Source organism: Haliotis rufescens, unplaced genomic scaffold (assembly GCF_023055435.1).
Source record: "Haliotis rufescens isolate VD_foot unplaced genomic scaffold, xgHalRufe1.0.p SCAF_17, whole genome shotgun sequence".
In the NCBI taxonomy this organism is placed as follows: domain Eukaryota; kingdom Metazoa; phylum Mollusca; class Gastropoda; order Lepetellida; family Haliotidae; genus Haliotis; species Haliotis rufescens.
This window is the reverse complement of record NW_025963857.1, coordinates 14,332,861-14,351,303: the sequence shown is the minus strand read 5'-3', so window position 1 is coordinate 14,351,303 and position 18,443 is coordinate 14,332,861. Positions and strand designations below refer to the sequence as shown.

The 18,443-nt window shown below is 43.8% G+C and overlaps 1 protein-coding gene across 2 annotated transcripts in view; it reads right to left on the bottom strand.

Annotated features, from left to right (window-relative positions):
- Positions 1-1,252: 1,252 nt before the first annotated feature.
- The window catches only part of LOC124140857 (D-aspartate oxidase-like), a 29,163-nt gene continuing 11,972 nt past the window's right edge, over positions 1,253-18,443 (bottom strand). For both annotated transcript variants that reach the window (XM_046508658.2, XM_046508659.2), the window contains exons 3-11: positions 13,492-13,603; positions 12,372-12,451; positions 12,053-12,118; positions 11,335-11,389; positions 10,158-10,259; positions 8,900-8,961; positions 5,502-5,619; positions 2,977-3,075; positions 1,253-2,131 (exon numbers count right to left, since the gene is read on the bottom strand). In XM_046508658.2, coding sequence (XP_046364614.2) covers positions 2,021-2,131; positions 2,977-3,075; positions 5,502-5,619; positions 8,900-8,961; positions 10,158-10,259; positions 11,335-11,389; positions 12,053-12,118; positions 12,372-12,451; positions 13,492-13,603 — 805 coding nt within the window. In that variant the 3' untranslated portion in view covers positions 1,253-2,020. The remainder of the gene's footprint in view (positions 2,132-2,976; positions 3,076-5,501; positions 5,620-8,899; positions 8,962-10,157; positions 10,260-11,334; positions 11,390-12,052; positions 12,119-12,371; positions 12,452-13,491; positions 13,604-18,443) is intronic.

Below are 18,443 nucleotides of genomic sequence, written 5' to 3'. Positions count from 1 at the left end.
GCATGCAACTTTAAAATCTGCATTGCCCTTATGTCCAGTGGAATCTGTCTCGACGCTGACATTTCATTTCTTACACTTACAGCTGTACATTACACTTACATCAGCGACCGCCTCCGTGGTCTAGTGATTTGATCCCCGGCCGCGTCATACCAAAAGACGTTAAAAGATGGTACTTGTTGGTACCCTGTCTGGCGCTCGGCATGAAGGGGCTAAAACAAGGACTGGTCGGCTCGGAGTCAGTATACTGTGTCTGAGTGGGGTATTCATGTTAAACTGCGCATGGTATCTCAGTGAGCTAGCACGGAATCAGTCCGGACTAGTGCAAGCAGCCACACACACACACACACACACACACACACACACATACACGTGCATGCACGTCGCTATATAAGTGCAATAATCTTGGACGCGACGTTAAACCCCATTTCACCTCACCTCAACCCATCAGCCACCTTTGCAAGGCTGCAAGATTCACTAGTTTCTGTACCAGCCATTCCCTAAGGGCGACCGCTGCTTGATGAACAGTTTATCTGCGAACGAACTGGACACAGATCGTCAGCTATCAGTTACTAATGGTTACGTTTTGTAAATATTGACAGTTTTGGTATTAAATCTGTCAATTTGTACGTCTCTCTTTGGCTGACTGTTTTCCTATTTGACACTTACTGCTTAAGTGACAGTGACTAAATCGAACGGACCCTGTAATCTACAAACAATTTTAACAACGATACGTTGAAGATATAATACATAATCTTGCGTAAATGAAATCATAAAATATCTGTTGTATGTAGGGTCATTCTCTATCAGCCGACACACCAGCATCTTATATGGCGCGGGGGCACGGGTGATGAGTTGCGTCCCCTGGACACGCCAGAAACCTATGCTTGTGGGTTCGAATCCCGGTTCACCCCGATTATGTTTCTAGATTGTCAGCACTATACCCGTGCTCGTAGGTTTCACCGAAGTGGTAAACGTCGGAGACCTGCATCACTTCGGGCTTTCCTCTCACATTAAGCTGACACGGCGTGATATAACTGAAATACTGTTAAAAGCGGCGTTAAACCCAACTCACTCACTCTTATATGACGCCATAATGTCATCTGTTACTACAGCGAGACTAACATTTTCATTGTGTATTAAACGTTTACTATCGTTATGGGGGGGGGGGGGGGGGGGCGCTGTTTAGGATTCTCAACAACATACTACATTTCGAAAGCGAGGTCCGCATAGTTGCTGTGTTTTTTCCTGAAACTTGTAAATCACGTAAGTGTCAAAAGGGACAGAAAATTCAATAATATAAATTATTTTATTGGATTTATCAAAAAGGACAAGATCAGGATTGTTGGTCTGGATACGCCTGAGACTGCATACGGGCCTATTCCAAAGTATTTTGTATTTATCATTTTCCATGACGCCCTCTACATATTCTGGGTTGTACCATGGATGGACCTCTGTGTCAAAACCACAAGCATGGCGAAGACGGTAATAAAATGATCGAGCAACACCGTCATGTCGCTTAAGATACTGTGTTTGTGCCAAAGCTGGGCATCAACTGACAATGATGAACACCAGTCAGTGAAAGATGACGTCCATCAGAGACAGTCACACATGACACTAATAACAATCTCTAGACCTGGAATGAATTCCGTTACCTACATGACACAACGGCCAATAACGGAGTAGTGACGTTGGATGATTTCACTGTAAACCGTGTTCCGAACGTTCCTCCCTCACATAGTGCGTACAACATGACGGCCGATTTTTAGGAATTTCTTTTATGGTTTTAAGTAATTAGGTACACGATTTAATTATCAAGCAACATTTACATGAGCGCCACCATAAGTGCCGCCAGATTGTCTTGTTAAATGTTATAGTCCCGTAAACTGATTAAACTAGTAAGTCCAGTTCCAACGTTGATTCCTCCCAATGCTAGCCGAGATGACCTACTGGATTGAGATGAGCCGATTGGCTTACCACAAACAAGGGGAGATAATGCTAACCACAAACAAGGGGAGATAATTCAAAGTCTTGACGTAGGTTTACACATGTCCTTAACCAGTTCTGCTGCATGGACGGCGGTTCCCCAACTCATGCTGATACCGTACGACCCATGACCGTAGTTGTGCACAACCTGGAACATAAGACAGCTCTTTGGGAGACAAACGTTAGCTTTAGTCATCATATAACAACACTAAGGACACTCATAGTGGCCACATGGTAAACGCGTTCGTTCGTGACGCCGAATGTGTGGAGTCCATTTCTGGTTTCCCCCGCCGTGATATTGCAGGAATATTGCTAGAAGTGGCGGAAAACTTAACTCACTAACTCTTAGTCCATGACATCTATACTTGATGCTCGAGGCAGAATTCTTGTCTCGAGGTACGGATAACTTGATGTTATCCAAAGATTCGAGGACTTCGAGTGAGGTTGTTTATTCTTTCAAATTTTGTCATATTCATTTGAAATGAAAGTTTCGAGGGTCCACGAATGAGTAGGTACGTAAAATATAGTGTTGGCATTACATGAAGACAGGTTGCCAGATACGGGGACGATTATTCGGCTTGTAAGAGAGATGTTTATATTTTGTGCCGATCAGAATTTTGTCTCAAGTCACCTGGGGCAATGTGAGGAAGTTTTGGGAAAACACAAACCCAGTGATTCACAAACAAACCGAATATGTTTGTTAAATATTGATTATGTATAAAAAGTACAATCGACAAAACCATTTCCAGAATCAGAAATCTCTGCTAAAATCAGAGGCCATCACGCAAAGGTGAGCGTATCCTGCCCCACCGGCGGAACCCGTGACAAACACATGCAAAGGCATGTCAATTTTTCACCTGGGAAATCACGGGAATATATCGTACAAGTCAAATAGACAGCAGACATCACATTACGTTCTTTCAAGCCTTATATATAGGATATGCATTATGGACGCGGATTGTATGCAACATGACGCTTGGATTAGCCTCCTACCTTGAGGCTCTTGTCCCCAAACCGGATGACCTCAGCCTCCACCCTTGGGGGCACCCGGTAGGGCCTCAGCCCCGTCCACTCCCACAATATTTTAGCTTTCTGGAAACAAAGAGATATTTCATTTGAAACAGGTGGCACAGATGACCCAGTCGTCTAAGGCGCCGCAATTAGCTGTGCCGAGCTGCGGTCCTTGGGCACGCCAGAAACCGATGATTGTGGGTTCGAGTCCCGGTTCGCCCCGATTATGTTTCCAGGTTTGTCAGCACCATACCCGTGCTCGTACGTTTCACCAAAGTGGTAAACGTCTAAGACCTGCATCACTTCGGGCTTTCCTCCCACATCAAGCTGACACGCCGTGATATAACTGGAATACTGTTAAAAGCGGCATTAAACCATAGTCAATCACTTACTCATTTGAAACATTTAATACTCCAGCCATCTGCGTGGCTTGGAACGACCGGTGTAGCCTAAACGTTCAGTGAAGTATGACAACATGCTGTTGGTCACATTTTAGACGGTATATCAGTTAGTCATTGACTGTGGTTACACATCTGTAAGGAAAGACTACAGTTATATTCGTTTGTTTGTTTGTTTGTTGTTAAACGCCGCACTTGGTAATATTCCAGCCATATGACGGTGGTCTCTAAATAATTGAATCTGGACCAGACAATCCAGTAATTGACATCATGAGCACCGATCCACGTAATTATGATACGATGACATGCATCAACCAAGTCAGCGAGTCTGACCACCCGATCCCGTTTATCGCCTCTTACGACAAATATAGTCGCCGTGTACGGCAAGCATGGGTTTAAACCCAATTTCACCTCACCTTAATACATTTAAAACTTGAAATATGGTCGAAAAATTTAAAATATTCTGCTCATGAGTTGGGGAAGCAATTATTAAGAAGCTCATCTACCCCCCTTCTGAGTAGTCTCTCATATGTCTTCAGTTATTTTAGCATAAAAACACCAAATTTATTTACTTTTATAAAAGTTCCTAGCCAAGGATAAACTAACTTCTTTCCTTTTAGTAAACATATTTCTGAAAAACGCTGCTGAGTCAGTTAATGTTTAGATGTGTTGTAAGTAACTAACAAAACTGAAGGTATTTAAGTGTGTTATATATTCACAATATGCACATATTGATCTATGCGAATGGCTAACCCTCAGGGTGTACAGTATGTTGTCTCCCGACGAGGAGGAAGTCATTCTAAATGGCTTTACATACAGATTAGTGAGTGAGTAAGGATTTACGCCGCTTTAAGCAATATTCCAGTAATATCACGGCGGGGGACACCGGAAATGGGCTTCACACATTGTACCCATGTCGGGAATCAAACCCGGGTCTTCGGCGTGTCGAGCGAACGCTTTGACCACTAGGCTACTCGACCGCCCCAGATACAGATTAAATAACATTCGGGCGACACGTGGCCACTTGAGATGTGAAGATTCACAAATGCACAGATGACGATGTGGATCTTGTGTTGCGCCACAGTGGTCGGCATCATGCACATGCTTCAGCTGGTGCCAGACCTCCTCCTCCCAAGACACAGAACAAGCTTAAGGACATTGATCAAAGGCTACAGAGGAATTGTTCCATAGACATTACTCAGAAGTTGACGGATGACAAAGTAGATACGATATATGGATAACAACTTCTTTGCTTGACAACGGTGTAAAGATCTAACCTGAAACGTCGCCTTTACGGTAGTTACAGAAGTTGTTATCCATAAATTGTGTCTACTTTGTAAAGGCTACAGGGGACGGTCGGGTAGCCTAGTGGTTAAAGCGTTCGCTCGTCACGCCGAAGACCCGGGTTCGATTCCCGACATGGGTACAATGTGTAAAGCCCATTTGTGGTGTCCCCCGCCGTGATATTGCTGGAATATTGCTAAAAGCGGCGTAAAATCATACTCACTCACTAAAGGCTACAGAGGCTGAAAGGCCACCCAGACAGTGGCGTCAAAGCATCCTTTTGAATACCTAGATGCTGAAGGACATTTAGTTAAACTTGATTGCCCTGTTCAACTGATATTATATTGTTAATCTGCTGCTGCAGTACATAACTCTTACAAGTGTTATTTTTCAGAATTAAATTGATATCAGATAGTGCTTGTTTATCTGCTGCTTCAGTACTGAAAACTTTAATGTATTAAGAAATATTGCTTGTTGATAATACTGTGATATGTTATATTTGGTCTTATAGCTAAAATGGATAGAATTATCATTAAACCGCCCGCAAGTAATCAGAAATCGGCGGGCCACTGTAACTTGATAATGCCCTCATATTGCCCTCATAACGCCCGTTGTTAGGTGACGTCATAGGGTATGGATAGTGACGTCACGTTTAATATTGACGTCACCTGGTTTGTTCTGTGACGTTTCCATATTTGCAAAAGTCGGTCAGTGACATTCGTGTTGATTGCAGTAAATGTTTCAAAACCGATATTGTTGTTTCTTTTTATTTGATAACAAATTCCATCCATTATAGCTATAATAACGGTAATATCATGTAAATACCTTCAGGGGAGGCCAGAGCTTGGTGATGCTCTTCCAGATGTGTTCGGACGTGTCCAGGCGTACGCTTGTGTAGGAATCACCGACAGACTTGATGCCGCCAATGGCAGTGTTTTCAACACTGAAACATTCGATGGTTTTATATGATCATGTTAAGGGCAGGTTTACCGTGAAATTAAATAACGCTAAAATAAGTGTTTGCCGAACGTCAAAGACTGTATTATTTCTGTATTTGATTGTGAGTGTGTGAGTGAATATGGTTTTACGCCGCTTTAGCAATATCACGGCGGGGGACACCAGAAATGGGCATCACACATTGTACCCATGTCGGGAATCGACCCCGGGTCTTCGGCGTGACGAGCGAACGCTTAAACCACTAGGCTACCCGACCGCCCCTGTATTTGATTGTGAAATCATTGGGGCCAGCATTCGCTGTGACGACCACATAAGGATCAAGTCCAGTTAAAGTAGTACCGAACACTGATCACTGATGGTCTGATATTACAGAAACTCGTCTACCTTCTTCACCGATATCTGCCATTGGACTCAACGTCACAATGGGTTGTTTGGGACAATTACATAGACAGGACCGGTAGTACTGTCTAGGGTTTTCCAACACCATTCAGTCCCCGATGATATGGATTTGACACCCTTCAGATTCCCATGCCAGAAACCTGACACTTCACAAACCCCATATCAGAACCCTAACACTACACAGACCCCCATACCAGATCCCAGACACTACACAGATCCCCATATCAGATCTCTGACACTACACAGACCCCATATCAGATCCTAGACACTACACAAATCCAGATATCAGATCCCTGACACTACAGTAATACAGATAGCAGATCCCTGACACTACAGTAATACAGATAGCAGATCCCTGACACTACAGTAATACAGATAGCAGATCCCTGACACTACAGTAATACAGATAGCAGATCCCTGACACTACAGTAATACAGATAGCAGATCCCTGACACTACAATAGTACAGATAGCAGATCCCTGACACTACAGTAATACAGATAGCAGATCCCTGACACTACAGTAATACAGATAGCAGATCCTTGACACTACAGTAATACAGATAGCAGATCCCTGACACTACAGTAATACAAATAGCAGATCCCTGACACTACAGTAATACAGATACCAAATCCCTGACACTACAGTAATACAGATAGCAGATCCCTGACACTACATTAATACAGATAGCAGATCCCTGACACTACAGTAATACAGATAGCAGATACCTGACACTACAGTAATACAGATAGCAGATCCCTGACACTACAGTAATACAGATAGCAGATACCTGACACTACAGTAATACAGATACCAGATCCCTGACACTACAGTAATACAGATAGCAGATCCCTGACACTACAGTAATACAGCTAGCAGATCCCTGACACTACAGTAATACAGATAGCAGATACCTGACACTACAGTAATACAGATAGCAGATCCCTGACACTACAGTAATACAGATAGCAGATCCCTGACACTACACTAATCCAGATACCAGGACATGGCACTCCAGTAATACAGATAGCAGATCCCTGACACTACAGTAATACAGATAGCAGATCCCTGACACTACAGTAATACAGATAGCAGATCCCTGACACTACAGTAGTACAGATAGCAGATCCCTGACACTACAGTAATACAGATAGCAGATCCCTGACACTACAGTAGTACAGATAGCAGATCCCTGACACTACAGTAATACAGCTAGCAGATCCCTGACACTACAGTAATACAGATAGCAGATCCCTGACACTACACTAATCCAGATACCAGGACATGGCACTCCAGTAATACAGATAGCAGATCCCTGACACTACAGTAATACAGATAGCAGATCCCTGACACTACAGTAATACAGATAGCAGATCCCTGACACTACAGTATTACAGATAGCAGATCCCTGACACTACAGTAATACAGATAGCAGATCCCTGACACTACAGTAGTACAGATAGCAGATACCTGACACTACAGTAATACAGATAGCAGATCCCTGACACTACAGTAATACAGATAGCAGATCCCTGACACTACAGTAATACAGATAGCAGATCCCTGACACTACAGTAATACAGATAGCAGATCCCTGACACTACACTTATCCAGATACCAGAACATGGCACTACAGTAATACAGACAGCAGATCCCTGACACTACACAAATACAGATAGCAGATCCCTGACACTACAGTAATACAGATACCAGATCCCTGACACTACAGTTATACAGATAGCAGATCCCTGACACTTCACAAATCCAGATACCAGATCTCTGACAATACACAAATACATATACCAGATCTCTGACACTACACAAATACATATACCAGATCTCTGACATTACACAAATCCCAATATTAATTCACGACACTACACTAATCCAGATACCAGAACATGGCACTACAGTAGTACAGATATCAGATCTCTGACACTACAGAAATCCAGATACCAGATCCCTGACACTACAGTAATACAGATAGCAGATCCCTGACACTACAGTAATACAGATAGCAGATCCCTGACACTACAGTAATACAGATAGCAGATCCCTGACACTACAGTAATACAGATAGCAGATCCCTGAAACTACATTAATACAGATAGCAGATCCCTGACACTACAGTAATACAGATACCAGATCCCTGACACTACACAAATACAGATACCAGATCCCTATCACTACACTAATACAGATACCAGATCCCTATCACTACAATAATACACTACACACGATATTAATTCCCAACCCTACACAAATCCAGATACCCGACCCCCGGGACTTCACAAATCCAGATACCGGATCCCTATGCAGATCCATGTATCAAATCCATAATACCACACAAGATTCATTTAAGATTCCTGACACACGCAGATTCCATGTATCAAATCCATAATACCTAACAAGATTCATATAAGATTCCTGACACACGCAGATTCCATGTATCAAATCCATAATACCACACAAGATTCATATAAGATTCCTGACACACGCAGATTCATGTATCAAATCCATAATACCACACAAGATTCATATAAGATTCCTGACACACGCAGATTCCATGTATCAAATCCATAATACCACACAAGATTCATATAAGATTCCTGACACACGCAGTTTCCATGTATCAAATCCATAATACCACACAAGATTCATATAAGATTCCTGACACACGCAGATTCATGTATCAAATCCATAATACCACACAAGATTCATATAAGATTCCTGACACACGCAGATTCCGATACCAGCTGCAGATCCCTGACACTCCACAAATACAAACATAATGTCTTATAGTACCGACCAGACGCTGCACTGATACATAAATCAGATTCCGTGCCACAAACTACTCCGATGTCTTACTTGGGAAGAAAATGAACTGAGTCCGAGCAGTGTAGGTAGTGTTTCACCCACGGAGCGGCCACCTGCCGGCGAGAATATAACAACAAAATAATCATTTCATATGACATAAATTATGTTTTTTCGTTACGACATTTCTCCAGAGGCCGCAACAAGAGGTTCTTAAAGTCCTGGTTGTATCAGCGAGTGACACTGGTTTTGTACACACACAACACTTTACAGTTTAAAAACAACTTTTCATTGTTGTTACATTTCTTTCTTTCTCCAACCAACATTTAGTTTTAAAAATCACTTCTAGAAAAAAAAATGTTTTAAAAAAAACGACCCATAGATTTTGGTATCTAACTGAAAAACATCGGATATTATCCAAGGGAATTCAAATACATTCAAAGTGCAAAAATATCACAATTGTCTTGGGTCTTCAAAATAGCCAATTAGTGAACTAATGGCTCTTTTGGTTTATTTTCTGTGGGGTTTCAATCGACAGGACGGCATTCAATTTCTTTTTACGTAGATTGATAAATATTCAGTTCACGTTTGTTCAAAGTGTGACAGGATAAAAAGATTCAGGTTCGATTTTATTTGATGTTGCATCACTAGATGTTAAAGCGGTTAATCGCACTTACTGACTCTTTACAGTGTGGGAATCAGTTCAGGCAAGAGTTGGAATTCGGTGTCGGCGCAAGAGAGACATATTTCAAAGTTACCAAATACCGTGAAAACCACGTTAAGTTTTGACAGAAAGAATGAGGGAGTGGTTTTACGCCGCTTTATGCTATATTCCCGCACTGTCACGGCGGGGGACACCAGAAATGGGCTTCACACATCGTACCCATGTGGGGAATCAAACCCAGGCCTTCGGCGTGACGAGCGAACACTTTAACCACCCATTCGTGACCAACTCGTGTTATTCCGGGACAAGCCGAATAGCGACTTGTGCCCCTAACCTGTCACAGAATGATACGAGAGGTCACGGATGAATAAGAGCAAAACATGGTAAGGTAGTCAGGTTTCAACGTGTTCAGCTGATTATTTCGGTAAAGGGGGCACATTCGTCTGAGGTGTCGCAATTCGCAATGCATATTTATGTCCCTTAGGCGTTCCAGAATCCTATTAGACTCATCCTCATTATTGGTCATTGATTATTATTAATATTTGTATTGTGGAATAATGTAGTTTCCATCACCCTGGGCGATTGGTGTTAAACGACTCCGCGCCACCCGCGCTCACCCCGACATGATGTCTCCGCCATCTCACTCACCCTCATCATCTGTCCTCTCATTGGCTGCAGCTTCTCGTCTCCAGTCAGGGCTTTAGCCCCTAAACCAGCACAGTTAACCACCACGTCGTACTCGCCTTCAAACTGCGAAAATATAGGACAACTGTTGTGGCATGACACTGAAGTAAATTAACAAGATTTTTCATCAGTAATCAGTGATGTTGAAGCTTAATATCAGTGTTTGGAATGATCTTTTCACCGAAACTGAAGCAACTTAAGAAGGGCGTATGAATACATAGTGCCACATTATTTGCAGCCATGTTTGTCTGCAGAACTCCCAAACATCGGGAAAGCCGTACGTATATATATTTGGGAACGTCAGCCAACGTTTTGATCAAACCGACGTTGCATCGATGAATTGAGTTGAAAAGCAGTTCCTGAACATTCGTGACCAACTCGTATTATTCCGGGACAAGCCGAATAGCGACTCGCTCCCCTCTCATGGCCATTTTTGCGACCGGGTTCCGTCTTAGCGCAAACGGGCATACCTAAAACAATTGTCAACTCGTTGCGTAATGGTTCACATATTTTATATATATTTCAGATGCACTTTAAAGCACATCAGGGCGTTCGGAATTATACAGTATGATTGAACACATTTAACTGTGTCTTGGGTATATATTTAGATGCAAGACATATGTAAAATCAAAAATTATTTCTGAGGGATTCTTTGACGAAGAACTTGAAATCATAGGCGCATTCTGATTGGTTGATCGTGTTTTCGCACATAACATTCATCGATAGGGGGACGAGTCTTCTTGCAGGTTACGGAAAGGGGCGGGTGGTGACGAATGGTTCCTGATGTGTAAACGTATTTGCTTATTATAATAAATATCAAACTGTGGTACCAAGTTTATCAAAAAGGGTTTTGCATCGATAACACTGTCCATTATACGATAAATTTCGTTCATAAACAACGAATATTTTGCTTTTTGCGCAAAAATAGGGAAACTGAATCATTATTTAAACCGTTTCAGGAAAGTGTATTAGAATATGCTGCATCGGGAACTGTGTTGTAGAATACACCTTTAGTGTATCGATACACCGTATCGGGAACTGGAATGAGAATACAACTGTTGTGTATCGGTGAACTGCATCGGTATCTGCCTATGGCAATATTATACTTGACTATTCTAGCTGATTGTATTATTGGTGTCACCTCTTGGAATGACGTCACTTTCCTCTGGAGCACAATCCCGCCTCGGGCTTGGAAGCTGGAATAAACAATGACACGAATTCACAGAGAGAGAGAGAGAGAGAGAGAGAGAGAGAGAGAGAGAGAGAGAGAGAGAGAGAGAGAGAGAGAGAGACTGTGTCAGTGTCTGTGTCTGTGTCTGTGTGTATGTCACACGCAACGTTACGACACCGTGCTGCGCCATGACGTCACGTTGTACTGTCTAGCAACAGTACCACACTCGGACAACACCACGTTTTATCTTCCTGCCGTGGCTTGAGAATAGGGAGATGTAACAGCTTGCAAGATTCATCTACCAAACATAATATCAAGTTTTGCATCACAATTGTTTTGTTTGAATTAACGAAATGAATAATTACTGGAAATCCATTTAACGCCTCATTTCATTGATTCTATTAGTTTTACGGTGGCTCCCTGTGACAGCATGCATACCGTACTGTCATAATGGGACGACGGTGGTTGTCTGACACACTGATCATATGACAGGAAAACGACAGCCGTCAGGCAGCAGTACAGGATCAACATAAGGTCAGTGGGTCTTGGTGATTTCGTGTATTAGGGAGGACGAAGTTTATGAACTGCAATTGGACGTACACCAGCATGTAATGCAAGTTAGAAATGGAGACAGTCAGTAGGTTTGCCACATGGTCAATAGGTTTCAGTAATAGATGTAAAGCCTTGCCTTGCCATGAGCCAGTGGAGGTATGTACTCATGTCCACGACAACGGTTGTGCCAGTGTAGCAATAGCTGCAAAAAATAAATAATCAGGCGGTTATGTATTTTATCCAATTGGATACTTTCGCTTCTCATCGTCGTCGATTCATCTCATCCTCCCCTACAATGCTACCCTCTAATTGAGATACAGGTGTTTGTTGCTAAGTGGAAGGTTACAATTCATAACATGACGTTGAAAAAGTCTAACATCAACCCAGCCCTTAAGTGATAGGTAAATATGATAGTAGAAAATCCAGATTTAGATCTCATGTTCTGGAATACTTACAACTTTCCTAGGTTCAGCTTCTCGGCACTCTCCTTGGACATTGGGTCGAAGGACAGCATGAGATGTTTAAAAGGTGGAGTCTGAACGAGAAGGGTTAGTACGTTGGGTTTAAGGCGGCTTTTAACAGTATCCCAGTTACATCATGGCGTGACGGCTTAATTTGGGAGCAAACCCGAGGTGATGCAAGTCTTGCATGTACCACTTTAGTGATACACACGGGTATGGTGCTGACAAACCTAGAAACAACCTCAGGATGATCCCGAGAATCTATGCTCATAAGTTCCTGGCACGTCCCTTAGGGACGCCAGAAACCTATGATTGTGGGTTCGAATCCCGGTGTGCCCCGATAATGTTTCTAGGTTTGTCAGCACCATACCCGTGCTCGTGGGTTTCACCGAAGTGGTTAACGTCTAAGACCGGCATCACTTTGGGCTTTCCTCCCACATTAAGCTGTCACACAGTGATATAACTGGAATACTGTTAAAAGCGGCGTTAAACACAACTCACTCACTTAATTGTTTGACAGGCATTTCTTAGTAATGCTCAGTGAAGCATTCAAAAGGTTTATGGTTGACATGTGGATAACATTTCCAAATGTTCGCGAACACCTGATGTCATCACTATTTGATAGTTATTTATGAACACATGCTCATGATACAGTCGGAATCATACAATCGAACAAACAATTTGCATACATAAGAGGGATTTACATAAGTAGGTTAACTAAGAACAACACAGGGATACTAATTGTAGCAACGTGATGGACAGTTGGTTGGTTTGTTGTTTAACGCCGCACTCAGCAATATTCCAGCTATATGACGGCGGTCTGTAAATAATCCAGTCTGGACCAGACAATCCAGTGATTGACATCATGAGCATCGATCCACGCAATTGGGAACAATGGCATGCATCAACCAAGTCAGCGAGCCTGACCACCCGATCCCGTTAGTCGCCTTTTACGACAAGCATAGTGGCCTTTTACGACAAGCATGGGTTGCTGAAGACCTATTCTCCCCCGGAATCTTCACGGGTCTGTGATGGACAGGGAACACATGATGAGTATTAATCTAACAGTTAAGTCTGCCTAGGTGAGATGATGAAGCCCTATTGATGATCTAACCTGTGGTCCAGTGGCATAATGTATCCCCATACCAATACTGGCACCACTGTCTGCACTGTCTTCTGAAACTGCCAGTTTGATGAAGTAATCCATTGAAGTTCGGCCCCATTTCCTACATAGAAAGACTATATTTAAATACCCGTTCAAATGTGATTCTAGAAACCTCGGCTTAATGTTACGGTTAGGATATTTCTTTCTTTCAAAAAGGACATAGCATATACATAATTACCATCTGTTTATTTTCATATTTTGTGTGACTGATAGGGTCGGCTAGTCTGTCCCAAACTCGGGATCGTTTCACTGAGAAACATGTCCAGTGAATTGTACTTACTTAATTAGTTAGAGGCCAGAAGGTAAGCAACTTACTCACTTACTCCCCTGCCTGGCAGGTTGCAGGACGATGCTAAAGATTAGTAAATACCACTTATTAAATTAGTATAATTCACTACTTAAACCACACTGAAAACAATGTGTAAGAATGGAAACACATACAAGGCCTGTTCTATCTAAACACGTTTAGGGTCTAAACACATGAAATGAGCTATCGCCTCACAGCCTGAACGCAGCATCCCCACAATCCATACATGTTTCAGATTTAAACACCTTTAAACATGTTTAGCGTGTGACATGTTTATAAAGAGCATATCAACAGGTTCTAGGTCAAATATGGATGAGATGTATAATATATCGTTGTGCATATCAGATTCACAGGCACATGCATAACACATGAACCACCACGACCTGCAACGAACAAAGTGCAATATGAACATCAAAATGTGCATATAAACCAAGGTTATGGTGATACTGGTTTAAACAATCTCCATGGCACACACAACTGATAAGTTAGATAGATAGCTATTTATTCGGTATTTAAGGCCACATGGCCCATTGTAGAGTTGACATTTTCAGTTTCATTTGTTTAGTAACGTGACATACATGATATATTAAAACTATCTGGCAGAGAATATATATGTTTTAACAATATGGCTAATGAACGTATAACAGCAAAGTTGTTGGATATAAGACTGATCACTGAAAATCTTGTTTGTATGCCTATTGTAAAACATCAAAATATATTTTTCTCTAAGATGTTCATACTTATCACATACTAATAAAACATGAAGCTCATACCCAATCTCTCCTAATTGGCAGTTTTTACAGATACCCATTTCAAGTTCCCTTTTTTCCCATCTACGTGAGTAGTTGTGGACAGGACACCAGTACCGCTCCTGGCTTCTGATTGGTCGAGAGGATCACGTGACCTCTGTGACGTCACATCCGGTCACGTGATCTGCGCATGCGCGCGGGGCATGATGGGACATGCGTGCGCATCCAAGATGGCGTCGCATCCGTGTCCGGTGGCGCGCGCATCCAAGATGGCGTCGCATCCGTGTCCGGTGGCGCGCGCCTTCAAGATGGCGTCGCATCCGTGTCCGGTGGCGTGCGCCTTCAAGATGGCGTCGCCTCCGTGTCCGGTGGCGTGCGCCTCCAAGAGGACGTCGCCTCCGTTTCCGGGGAGGAGGGATGGGGAAAAACCCGAAGAAGCGCACGTACAAGGTGAACAAGATCGACAGGGGATTGGAGGGTCGTCAAAGCAAAGGAGGAAAAGCTGTCTTTCGGGAGAGATGGGTGGCCCTGAAAAGGGCCGTTGGAAAACAAACTGGAAACTGGAAACGACAGGAAACGGCAGGAACACTGGAACACTGGAACACTGGAAAAACTGCAAACGATGGGAAACTGGTAAAAAACAGTGGGGGCAGCATGGCCCATGCGTTAGTCACTTTGTTCAGATGATCTATCTTCTCCATCCTCTACTTCCATCTCATCCTCGGACGGAAGGTGTCGTCGGCGCTTTGAAACGTGTTTTCTTGAGGGGCTTCTGTCCCGTTTTCTTTTCTCTACACGAGGTGTGATGCCTACACGGAGTTGTGCGAGGCATTCTTTTAGGTCGAGGACATCGGCATGCATGTCTTCGATGAGATGAAGGACGTGTGTCACGGGTGTCACGGGTGTCACGGGTGCCACGGGTGCCATGGGTGCCACGGATGCCACGGGTGTCGAGGTGGACGGTGTTGCTAACGTTTTCTTTCGACTGGGTTCTGGGCAATCTGCAGCGAAATGACCCAGGGCTCGACAGTTGTAAACAGCGGTCCAGGCGATGGGGAGTCTTCTTTCGACTGGGTTCTGGGCAATCTGCAGCGAAATGACCCAAGGCTTCACAGTTGTAACAGGGGCCCAGGTTCTGCTTCTCCTGCTTCTCTTGACTGTTCATCTTCGGACAGACATAGTGACGGTGACCTTGATCGTGACACTCGAGGCATGTCACTTCAGGGCAGTACAGGTAACTGTGACTGTCGGTCTGGCACTTCATACAACTGTATCGAGCTGGCATGATGGGTTTCATAGAATGCAGTGTGTGTGAGTGGCTTCGCTCTTGTTTTGTTTTTATAGGAGAGGCACTGACACCCTGCTTCCCGATTGGTTCCCCAGGCAGCGCCCACGATTGGTTCGTTCCGGGGTCTGGTCCGCACCTCGGTTTTCCAAAACGGACCGACCCCTGTGTTTCTTTTCCATAGGAAATGGATTTTAACATGGGAGAGAAAGCACAACCCCGGTTCGGCCAATCAGAGCCCCGCCTGGTCCGAGCGCGGTCTCTGATTGGTCGACAACCCAGGCTTCCGATTGGTCCGATTTCGATCCGGTTTTTATCGGGGTGTGCATTTCGATCCTGTTTTGTTTTTTTCTTCATCCTACAGACAACATAACACGACTATGAGTTTTTAAAACAAATTTAATCCCCCTGATCACATGAACCAACACAACAAAACAAAAGTCACAGGATGAGGGGGGGACATCCCTGTGATTTTTGTGAACACGAGGGGTGACCACGAGGGGTGACCACGAGGGTATGAACGTCTGACCACTTTGAAAAAAAAGAAAAAAAAAAAGAAACTTTGTCACTTTGGGTGTACAAGACACTCGACTCTTCTCTTCCGTGCTTCTTGGGACACCAAACGTCTGTATTTTTCGTTCACTTCTCCATCAGGACAAAACACGCACAAGTATTTGCAAGGGACTTTGGCGTGCTTCAGATGTTCTTTCCAGGGTTGGTCTGTGACTTCCCATTGGCGGAGTGTCACATCGCAGCAATAACAGATAACACGGTCACCTCGTCCTGGATAGAAATAGCCAGCCATGGCCATGTCATAAGGGGTCTGGGTCATCTGTTTAGGCCACGTTTGAAAAGACCTCAGACGTTCTTGAAATGAATCATAGTGGGGATGAGAAGGATGACACAAGGTGTAAGAAGGAAAAGGTCTCTCCGGAATGTCACCGAGTCGCCATGTGTCGTCCATCAAGAGCGTGTCGTCCATCAAGAGTGGACGTTTTCTCGCTTCTTGTTCTACCGCCTTATCAGACACCCACTCGGAATCGGTGACGACATCTCGGGAGGATGACATGGCATTCATAGAACGTCTTTGCTCCATGATGACTGTGACTTCACTGAAAGAAGGTCTGAGGGTTCGCCTGCTTTTATGAAACTCTCCACCCTACTCCCTTCAACGGAAGGTCATGACCTTAGCTTCCACCTCCTCCACCTCATGACGTGACGTCATCCTGTGTTTGGGTTGACGGACACACGGCGTGAGGCATGACATGATCCATGACATGACATGGCACACGGTGGGTGTGGGGATGATCGATGCGTACTGGAATGACTGACACCAGGCAGCTGATCTTTCAAGCATAGCCTTTCTCTTTTATCTATTTTTATTTTAATTTTGCACTTTGGTGTGCACGGACATGACAGACAGACAGACAGACAGACAGACGGACAGACGACGTAAACGACATCTCAACTCAACCTCTACCCTCGGTTCGGCACTCTATTGGAGTTGAGATCAATCAAGACACAAAGAGTCAGTTCAATCAATCACTGTTTAATAATGAAAAACCAATCACAACCAGATACAATGGAAATACGAAAAGTCAATGGAGGAGGGAGTGCTTTGCATGTCCCTACAACAACAACAACAACAACAACAACAACAATAACGCGACAACGTTTTCCTCTTCCATCTTCAAGCTCTTCTGTCTTCAATCCCATAAGAGGTGGTCCTCCCTCAACCATGTGAGAGGTCCATCCGTTCAACACGTACAGTCTATGGCCTCCCTGAAACAGACATGACACATCACTTGATCACGGTTGCAGCTTACGTGTTGTAAAGTTCTTCGAGCGAAGAGGAGGATCACCATAAGATGTGATCCTCAGATGCGATAGGCATGTCATCATGTGTCACTATGCTGTCATAGGTCAACATACTACAAGTACAGTCTATGAGCTCCAGACCACAGGCATGACACATCACTTGCCCGCTGTTGCAACTGATGTATCTTAACATGTTGTTGTGTCGGCAAACACGACATTCGCGTTGTAGGGTTGAGCTTCTCCATAAGGATCCAGGTCAACGTTGTCATCATCATCATCGTCGCAAACCATGGGCATACCTGAGGAGTAGACATGAACATCTTCCGGTGGTGCTGGTGACCAAGAAGCCTCAAGCAGGGGGAGCGTGTCCAGATCCATGGAAGGGAGAGTGGCCAGCTTGAGCGCTTCATGATCATCGAGGTCATCCGTCGCCATCGTCACAGGGGTATTCGGTGAATAGGTGGGCTCCCGAGGGGTTTGTTCCCACCACTGTTCTAGCACGGTCTGGGCTGAACTGACATCAGGGGTCCTGTCAATCAAAGGACAGAGTCCATTCATCATAGGCATAGGTATAGTCATCATCAACATCGCCATCATCATCATCATCATCATCATCATCATCATCATCAACATCAACATCACATCAAGAATGACTGAGACAAAGAAGAGCAGGGTACTTACAGTTGTTCTTGAGGAGAGATCTTCAGAGATAATTTCTTCCGTGATCGTCTTTTTGCAGACG